This window comes from Morone saxatilis, unplaced genomic scaffold (assembly GCF_004916995.1).
Source record: "Morone saxatilis isolate NCDOM2014 unplaced genomic scaffold, NCSU_SB_2.0 Contig22, whole genome shotgun sequence".
NCBI lineage: Eukaryota > Metazoa > Chordata > Actinopteri > Moronidae > Morone > Morone saxatilis.
Window position 1 is genome coordinate 14,474,981 of NW_023339785.1, and position 10,426 is coordinate 14,485,406.

Here is a 10,426-nt window from a genome sequence, read left to right on the forward strand (position 1 = left end):
TGAGGAAGAAAATTCACATTCTCCTGACTTGCTAACCGAAGGACATGTGGCAGCCCTTTTAATCTTTGCTAACAAACAACTCTACTTTGTCTTCATTAAAATGTAACATTGATTTAATCTAATCAAACTGGCTGCTAGAGTAGGTGTCTACAAGCTGAACCAGACACAGTAAGGCTAGGGCACATCCCAAAGGTTCAGCTAACAGGAGAAGAGAAACTGTAAAATCTGTCAATAACTGCATTAAGCCTGTTTTTAAGTGTTTTGTAAATGAAAAGGGGATGGGTGTTGGGTTCAGACTGGTCTTATGTCTTGTGGGTTGCTGACGTATTGACATTTACTTTCCTCTGTCAAAATACATGGAAAGCAGCTCGCCTTTAAGTTTGAATATTAGGCAAATTTGCAGTCAAGAACAAAATGTTGATATCGTATCGATTCTTGAAAACAGTATTTTTCACTTCATCTTATTTTTTCTTTCACTTCTGTAATGCTGATGTTAGTTTAGATTTTTCTAATTTGATATGTTTTAATGTACTCTTTATGGACCTTATCAGGACATTAGTTTTTCCGGTTTAAATGTGGTACTGCTGACAATGGGTCTCCTATGGGGACGTTATTGGGCGTAGCCTGACACCTAGTGGCCAAGACATGCAAGTGTATTTCAGATATGGTTGCCACTTTCCCTTTTTAAAAATGTATTGATGTACCTCTGCCCTTGACTTTTTATGACTGTTGATCTGCTGCTAATACATCACACATGTAATTATTACCTTTCAGATGTTACATTTAAACGTATTAGTTCTCTAGAGATGTGTATGAGTGACTGGATTGAGTTATAACAGTGATTTATTTATGATTTTATAGTATTTCCCTCTGTCCTCCTGTGAATCCCTAAACTCTGCTTAAATTCTGTCTAATGATTCTTTCTTTTTCTCTCCCTTCATCTGCCTCCCTTCTTGTCACCGCTTCTCCCTGCCATCTGTTTGATTTTTCTTACCCTTCTGTGCCATTTTCCTCCCTCTCATACGATCATCCTTTACAGAAACTCAAACGGCTGATTCCTGACGAGGTAGGTTTATTGCTGCTCGCCACCATCACCTATGTGCTTGATCCGTCCATCTGTCACTGTGGTCTTTGATAAAACCGACTCACCATTATCCATTTAATGTCATGTCACAGTCTGTCACACACACCTAAACACCTAATCCACTGTAACACAAATGTTGTTGAGTATCTGTGTTTTGGCCTGTGCTGTACTCACATTGGATGTTCATGCTTTGACATTGCACACTGATAGCATGAAATGCTTGGCACATAGGCCAGTGATGCCTTCATGTGCCTAAAACAGGAGGATGCAAGAATTGTACATATTGACAAATTATTATTCATGATTATGTTGCCCCTCCATCATTATGCAACTGAGGCAATATGTGCCAAGGGTTACATTTATCCTAACGTTAATGTTTTTCAGTGTTTTTCATTTGGCAATAAATTACATAAACACTGAGTGCAAGTATTGGCAATTTACCGCACAAAGTCAATAAAACCAGAGTCTTATGTTGCGTGCCTATCAGTGTTAACTTCCTGCTGACTTTGTGTGACAATGCTTGTCGGCAAAAACCTTTAACGTCTCTAATCCCTAATCATTGTCTCACATTTTTGAAAGGTTTCTACTGTTGTCGAAAATGTAATATCCCAAAATGAAGGGAGAAATAGCCTTTGGGAATTTTATGAACAAAGTAGGCCTGTTTTCAAATTGTGAGTTGATTAGGGATTGCTACCTTGTTTTGTGGCGGTTCAGTGATGGTTACATTTAGCAGTTTTTCACTTTGACCTCTTTCCTCTAACTTGTCCAGTTGGAGCGTTTCACCAGCATGAGGATGAAAAAGGACAAGGAGAAGCCTGGCCATGCGCCCGGCCAGCGACACTCGTCAGCTGCAAACTATGAGATAAATCCTCAAAGTGCTATGCTGCACGATCATTCTGATGAATACGTCCTGGAACTCTTCGAACAGATGCTGGTAAGATGGATAATAAAAGTGTGTGTGTGTGTGTGTGTTGTGTGTGAACAGTTCAGCTATTGGAGAATTAATTATCTCCCATAAGACCCATTGTGTAGAATTAGCCCAATACCTTTAATAACACCCCCAATAAAAAGAAAACTATATAATAAACAAACTAGAAATGTAGGTATTATCTATTAATTCTGTTCAGTGTCTCAGCTCAGAACCACCTCTGCTCACACTTTGAAACTGAGCATATGTAAGAATCTCACTCAAATACCTTAATGTAATTCCTGACATTTATAAATACAATACAATTTCCATTTTAGTATGCATTTTCTATTTATTAATTGCTTCAGTCTACAGATTTTTCATCATACTATCGCCTTGTCTCAAAATACTTGGTTTATCCTTCTCAAGCCTACTTCTTTTTTCTTCATATCTACTGTTTCGTCTGTCTTTCTCCAGGTGGATATGAACCTGAATGAGGAGAAGCAGCAGCCTCTAAGGGAAAAAGACATTATGATCAAGCGAGAGATGGTCTCCCAGTACCTCCACACATCTAAAGCTGTCAGTACCAAAATAAATTGCTAACACAGTGTGCTGAAAGAAATTTGCTGACAGATTCATGCAAGTCATTGTTTTTTCAGTACTGGCTAATATCAGGACGAGTTACAAAACATTTGGTCCTTAACATGCCATATTGTCCTATGCTTAACACATAATGCTACATATGGGCCTGTTTTCTCATAATTCACTTTTAAAACACATTGAATTTATATTGAATGTACTATTTATAAATTATACAAATGTTTTTACTGCTGAAATGTTTAGTTAACCATCATTGGGAAGTAGTAGTAGTAGTAGTAGTAGTAGCAGCAGGTGTAATGTAATTAAATATTGTGTTAGTGAGTAGCTCAAAGAACATCAAAATTCCAAATTTGTGTACACACTGTGTCTGTTTGCGTTTTGTTGATTAGGGCCAAAACCAGAAGGAGAGCTCCAAATCTGCTATGATGTACATCCAGGAGTTAAAGGCAGACTACCGAGACACACCACTGCTCAGCTGTCTGGAATCTCTGAGAGTCTCACTCAATAACAACCCTGTCAGGTAATACACTGCCTATGAAAATAAAATAAAAGCTAGATAAAGGAAGAAATTGATTTTGAAATTTAGAGCCAGCAACACACAGTGAGTAATATGCATCTATTTTATTTAAAGAAAAACAGATTCATGTGATTAAATGATGACATTGACTTTAACACCAGGATAACAAGAAGGTCATGCTTTTCCTTAAAGAAATGTGTGTATGTCAGAAGCTCAGTGTACTGATCATGTAGTCTTGTCACTTCAGTTGGGTGCAGAACTTTGGAGATGAGGGGCTGGCACTGCTGCTGAATCTGCTGAGAAGACTACAGGAGGACAAAGACGAGTACCCGTAAGACACTTCAACCACAGAAAGGCAATTGTACTCTATATCAATGCATAGTTGTAATTTTTACCTATGTCTGTCTTCTTTCGCATCACTAACTAGAATGATGGGAGTGAAATGTCAACACGAGATCATTCGTTGTCTAAAAGCCTTTATGAACAACAAGGTAAGAACAATCATTGTTTCTTTATGAACATCAATATACCTAATACTTGCTTTTCTACGGATGCACGTTGTTGTGTTTAAGCAATAAAACTAGTAATAGAATAATCTTTATCCTGTTATCTGTCCTTGTTGTAATGGAGCAATCCATCCACTAGAGGGCATTATGAAGTCAATGTGACCAACTTCGATCAATTCATCACAGTGAACGCAGTCACCAGTAACCTTCGAGAGTGCTTTGAGCTTTCAGTGTGGTGATGTGTCTAACCCTAGCTCGTGATCTCTTAAGGATCTATTACTTTTAAGAATTATACACCAGTGTGAATCAGTGATGTGCATACGAGACTCAATGCTACAGAACTCTTTATATATTTAAGAAACATAGTTCTGATTAGGTAATATCAATATCATAAGTTAAAAACTTAGAAATACATACAAACAGAAATTTTAAACTGCAAAAACACAGCATCAGTGAAATAGATACAACATAAATATTGTTAGAAATTTTATATTTGATTCAATATAAATGAAGTCAGTCTTAGATTTGTATGTGAAGGTGAGTCCATATTACATTTTTTGAGTTAGTTCTAGTCAGACAGTTATACCACACTGTTTTGTCTCCCCTTTAGTATGGTCTGAAATCCATGCTGGAGTCAGATGAGGGAATTCCTCTGCTGGTCAGAGCCATCAACCCCAGGGTACCTCATATGATGGTGGATGCTGTCAAGCTGCTCTCTGCCATCTCAATTTTGGAACATCCTGAGAACCTGTAAGCATTAAGAAAATGTTGACTTGACACCATGTCATTTATTAAGTTGAACATACAGAAAATATTTCTCTTTGACCTGGATCTCGGGTTTCAATAAAATCTGTCGAATAGAGCAACAGAATTTGCTAGTCATTCTGCATAAATTTTTTTTCATGCCAGATTTTGCATTTATGTTGTTGCCTGCTTGTTTTTTGCAGTCATGAGCGTGTTTTGGAGTCCATTACCGAGGAGGCAGAGAAACGGGACATTGAGAGGTTTCAGCCTCTCCTTACTGGCATGAACAATCACAACATTGCTCTTAAGGTACACATACACATGTACACACATACTTAAACAATTATAAATCCCCATGTGTGTTTTTATTTGACAACTGACACCAGCACAGCACTACACAAAGTAGTCTGCAGTATAAAAGACCTACTCACCTGACACTTGTTGTCTTTAGTATTACTGTTCTCATCCATCTAGTAAGTCTTAAATGTGAAGCTGACTATACAATGTGATTTTGACAGGGTGGCTGCATGCAGCTGATCAACGCCTTGATCAGCCGGGCAGAAGAGTTGGACTTCAGGATCCATATTCGCTCTGAGCTACTAAGACTGGGACTCAGAGAACAGCTGACGGTACAGAAAACACTCTTTTGATCTTCTCTCAAAGTGACTCTCCAACAACACACATTTGCACAGCCTTACTTTTGTTGCCTCTGTCTTGCTGACTGGCTGACACTCATATGCTGTAAAAACTTTTTCTCAACCGTCCAAACTCAGTGTTAGTTACACTCTTCCTGTCACTCATCCCCCATTGTCCTCCTGCAGGAGGTGCGGATGATAGAAAATGAAGAGCTGAGGGTGCAACTCACGGTGTTTGATGAGCAGGCTGAAGACGACTCTGAGGACCTCAAAGCACGTCTTGATGACATCCGCATTGAGATGGAATATCCTTCCACTGGGCAAAATTGACCCCTTTGTAGAAATTGTCAGGGTCTACTTTTTGACTTTGAAAATCTGAATAGCTGGTTTCAATATAACTTGTGGTCATGGTTTCATGTTCACATTACTTTGATGAGCCAAAGGAATAACCTTCATAAGGCTTTTCATAATAAAAGAATATGCATGATTTAGACAGAGTAGTGCATATAATTATATGTATGTATTCCCTGCATTATAATGAGTCAGCTATCTACACAACATTAGATTGCTGCTTTCTTCCCCTGTGCAGTCAGCCTAATTACTTACTTTCTTCCAAGACAAATTTCTATTTTCACTCTTAATAAGCATACTCTTTCAGGCTCTGGGGAGTCAATGCTTTATTGCAACTCTGAATTATATGTTTTATATTTAAAAAATGTGTTATACAGATAAAATCAGTCAAGGTACACAACAATAGAAACTACTTAGTTATATGTTATTTTTTATTGTAGGTGGAATTGGTAGTTCATGCTACTACACTTTGACATTGTTCTGAACACATTTTTGGAAAAAAGTGGGACAGCTGGACCTCAAATGAGTCCCTTAATAGCTTTATTCTATGCCAATATTTTCTATCTTTATAAAACTTCAGTGTCTATATAATGATTTTGTCCTGATTTGACAAAGATACATATTTAAATGGAAGGATGGTGGTTTGTCTTTATCACACAACACACACTTTTTTCCGCTCTTTTCGATAAAAACAACACCATCCTTGCAGTGCATTTTTAAAAACGCCAAAAAGTGCTGCTGTTTTCTTGTTGCTGCTTTTGACATGCAGTTATGATTTTCAACACCAGATGTCTCCCGGGGTAACCAGTAGAGTGTAAACACAGTCTGCCTTCCTCACTGCAACACTGTATCTGCTACTGGCACACGATAAACACAAAGATAATATAACACAGTTGGTCAAATTAATTTTGGAAACGTACTTATGTGATAGAATTGATTGTGGTAGTTGTGCAAGATATGGTAAGAGTATATCACACTGTCCCTATACAAGATTATTGGTCAGCACAAAGCACAGTTGTGTTATTCCAAGCCTTGTGTAGTAGTAGTAGTATATGCTGCAAAGGTTAGAGTTTTTACTTATTGTCAATCAAAATGTTTTGTATGAAGTATTTAATATCTGTGTTAAATCCATCTATTCATTGTGTTATGGAGCCTTAATTTCGTCTTCAATGATGTGAGGGAAGTGTTTGAGATCCTTGTGAACACTGTGAAGGACTCCAAGGCCGACGGCCACTTCCTGTCTCTGATGCAACATCTGCTGCTGATCCGTAATGATTATTGGGCCAGGTAGCACTTGAACATATACACACTCATACATGTTGATACTGTTGATACCGCTCACACTCCTGCTCACACATTCACATATTAAAGCTGACACTGATATAATATAAGGACGGTAGGGGTTTATTCTAGAATTAGAATTAGGTGAAAGACTCCTTATTGTGGCGGGAAAAAAGCTGCATTACTAATTAAATTTATCTCAAAATGCTGATCATACAACCATATCATACACATACAGGAATTTACTTATGTAACTATCACTGCATTTTTTTCTGCAGTATCCATGTAGTCACGTAGTCCTTCTCTTCATCCACCTCTTCCTCCTCTCAGCCCTTTCCTCCATTTCCTGTTTGTTTTCTAGAGCATCGTCCCAAGTCTGCGAAATTAATACATGCAAAGAAGTCCAATTCCACTTAAATAGAAATGAATTCTATCACCTCTTATCACCAGAAATATGCTAATGTCACTCCTTGTGTCTTCTAAAGCCTGTGGGTGTTTAGCTAGGGAAACAAGAGAGAGAGAGAGAGAAAGTGAATGATTGAATGACAAGATGAGGTTAGAATAATGTTGGACAAGTCAAGAGTTGTATGGCCTAGTGTATGCACATTTACACACACGTCCACTTTCAACACAAAAGTGAGGATTGCTTTGCTTTACTTCATATCACAGAAAACAGGCAAAACATTTAAGAACATGTACACATTTGAGGTGAGTTGTTTGCCTTGTTGGTCTGGTGTTGCCTTGATATTTTCAGACAGGCAGGAAAATGTGATTTATTTTTAACACGGTTTGGGGAATAAATTGTTAGGATGGAAAAGATAGGTTCGCCCAAACAAATAGTCCCAGCTGAGTCATTTCTGTCTTCCTCCCCCTTTCCTGCTCTCTCCATCCAGTTGATCCAGTGGTACACAATAGAGGTGGTCTATAATGGACTCCACAGAGAGACAGGAAGTGAGGGGGGGAGGGAGAGCTCTAGAGTGGCAGAAAATACAGTTTGATAATTACAGAGATGAAAAGAGAAGGGAGGTGAAGGGCAAGACAATAATGAAGAAGAAATTGAGAGTTGTGGTAAATTGCTAGGTAATGTTGAGAGAATGAGGGAGGTACTTACAGGGAGTGGAATGGTTAGTATTTGTGTGGGAATCAATGAAAGAGTACCTGTTACTTGGGTCTTTTTTTATTCTTTCCGTGGTTCAATCTCAAGTCGAGATGGAAGCCTGGGAATTCACTAGAACACACAAATGCACTCATAAATGGCCATACTTGAAATCTTGCACGTACTGTGCATTTGCACAGACTGTACAGTGCTTAAAAGATGTAGTTTAAATATACTATGTCTGTATATCTATATATATCTGTATCTATTTATTTTAGTAATTATCACAATGTATATAGCCTTAGGCCTACAAACCACCTTTTCCCTAAATACCTTTTGTCTGAGTTTAATTTCTTAGTTTCCATTTCTGTTCGACTCCAGAATTTTTTTTTCCAGAATTACACTAGATGTCTCTCTCGCTCCACGGATAAATCTGAGTTTTAGAAAAAAAACAAACCCTTGAAGTATATTGAAGGAGTGGAATAAGTGTTAGACAAAGGCAGATTGACTAAGAGAGACAGGGGAGGGAGGGAGACTGAATAAATAAAGTATTGAGTTTGTGACTCTAGCAGCATCTAATGGGGTCAGGGAATAAGACACCTCCAAAATTGAGTGTCTGTGTGGAGCTGGCTTGATCAGACACGGGGCGCTGGACATACATCAACACACTCTCACGAACACAGTTGCACACAATCAATCTTTGTGACAAGAAACTCAAACCGTCATGCTCACACAGACAGCCAATCTCAGTTGCAGACAAAGTGACAAAGCATGCGTGTTCACACATTTGTCTGAACAAATGAACCTGCTTGCTCTTTGTCAATCCCATCCTTTACTCACATGCTGTGCCCGATTTTTTTTTATTACTTACATTTGCTATAATTGTTGACACAACATGCAGAGTATGTTGTAGAGAGTGGAATTCTTTTCTCTTTTCTTCCCAGAACCATGTATGAACTTCTCCATTGTTGCCCTTCTTTCATCCTTCTGATTTTATCTTCATCCTGCCTCCTAATCCATCTCTTTGTGAATCCGTCACTCCCTCCTGCAGGCCTCAGTACTACAAGTTTGTGGACGAGTGTATCGCTCAGATTGTGCTGCACAGGAATGGAGCAGACCCTGACTTTAAGTGCCGTAACCTCAGCCTCAACATTGAAGGCTTGATAGGTGAGTTGTTTGACCAGAACACACAACCAAGTCCTTCCTTTTCTGGTGGTGCCCACTTGGTCATCTCCCTTAGAACTTAGAGCCATATTCATGCACATGAACCAGGTGTGTGGGTTCAAAGTTTTAACCATATTTCACTTTTGGCCTACTTCACTCCAATCACTGACACAATTGCTAGTTTGCTGTCAATGGCAATATACCTGCCCTATGTGATTCAACGTTTATTTGGTCATACTTCCCGTTACCTTGTCCATGTACATGGTTGACAAATGTGTAGTGGCCCAGAAACACCACTGGGTGGAGCCAGAGAGAGAGACTGTGTCACAGTGTGGAATGAATTGTGCTACAGGTTTGAGAGTCACAGGTCTGAACTTTATCAAGAGTTAACACTTGACCAAACAGAGCAATCCCAGAGTCTGATTTCACAATGTAGTAGGTGAGATTTATTTGTATCGTTATCAAATGTTTTATTCCTGACACACGATGACCTGGTCTGATCATTCCTTTTCACACTGGTCATTAAAAGAATGGAAGTGATGGGTAAATGGAATCTATAGGCCTTCCGAAGTTACTGTCCGTTCATTGTAAAGCCCCCTCTTTGCATTACTATGCCTCCAGTTCAGCTCAGCAACAGTTTCTGGGGAAACAGAAAGAAGAAATTCTAAAAAGACAAAGATACTCACTGGATTTGTTTAACTTTAAAGCCTAATATTAACTGCAGATAAACTTTGGAGAATATTTTTGCACAGAATGAGGACTGCAGATCTTGTCCCCCCTACCTTTGCATTGGGAGCGTATTAGGAAAGGATCTTTTAATAGCCAGTATGAAAAAGAGGAATGATTAAAGTAAGCAAAAACAGTTTAGACAGATTTGAAGTGACTGTGAACAAGACACAGAATCCCTACCAGCTTTTTATGGAGATCAAGAAATTATTATGATCATGGTCACTGATCCATTTCATTTCATGTCACTCCAATAAATACAAACTGCTGAATTTTGCCAAAATCTTTGGACTTGAGTGACAGTTTGATTTGTTGACTAGGAAACACCCGCAGACTATAGTAAACTAAACCAGAGCAGAATGGAGGTGCAGGCCATGTCTCAAGAGTTCAATGTTCCTTTACGGCAGGTCTCCGTTGCTCACCGCAGGAGGCTCTAATTGCACTGCTTCTAAATGCGTCCTGACACACACACACGGGCTGGCTGGCCTCCTTTAAGGCTGCCAGAGTTATTATCGGTGGAAAGCAGCCCAATTCTGCCCTGCATGCATTATTTAGTGTTTTTCTTTGAACTCTGAAATTCAGCACAGTTTTTTCCCCCACATTCTGGCTCCCTTAGTGCTCTCTATTCGAAGTTTGTCCCATTTAGCCTAGCCACCATGACAGAAGTAACCCCCCCCCCCATTACACATCCAATAGCCATGTAAACTCATACACAAATGCACACTCTGAAATTGTATGTGGGTTGGCATATTGTGAGCTTCTTTCATCTGGCAAAACCTTCTCTTTCCAAAAATGGATTTCACATTTTTATCTGC

At 38.9% G+C, this 10,426-nt stretch overlaps 1 protein-coding gene across 1 annotated transcript in view; it reads left to right on the forward strand.

Annotated features, from left to right (window-relative positions):
• LOC118333989 (protein diaphanous homolog 1-like) overlaps nucleotides 1-10,426 on the forward strand; it is a 74,958-nt gene that overhangs the window by 16,584 nt on the left and 47,948 nt on the right. The window contains exons 2-13 of the mRNA XM_035669811.1: nucleotides 1,040-1,066; nucleotides 1,854-2,018; nucleotides 2,469-2,570; nucleotides 2,981-3,111; nucleotides 3,356-3,439; nucleotides 3,536-3,599; nucleotides 4,225-4,364; nucleotides 4,562-4,667; nucleotides 4,877-4,987; nucleotides 5,180-5,298; nucleotides 6,515-6,631; nucleotides 8,773-8,947. Of these exons, the coding sequence (XP_035525704.1) occupies nucleotides 1,040-1,066; nucleotides 1,854-2,018; nucleotides 2,469-2,570; nucleotides 2,981-3,111; nucleotides 3,356-3,439; nucleotides 3,536-3,599; nucleotides 4,225-4,364; nucleotides 4,562-4,667; nucleotides 4,877-4,987; nucleotides 5,180-5,298; nucleotides 6,515-6,631; nucleotides 8,773-8,947 (1,341 nt within the window). The remainder of the gene's footprint in view (nucleotides 1-1,039; nucleotides 1,067-1,853; nucleotides 2,019-2,468; nucleotides 2,571-2,980; nucleotides 3,112-3,355; nucleotides 3,440-3,535; nucleotides 3,600-4,224; nucleotides 4,365-4,561; nucleotides 4,668-4,876; nucleotides 4,988-5,179; nucleotides 5,299-6,514; nucleotides 6,632-8,772; nucleotides 8,948-10,426) is intronic.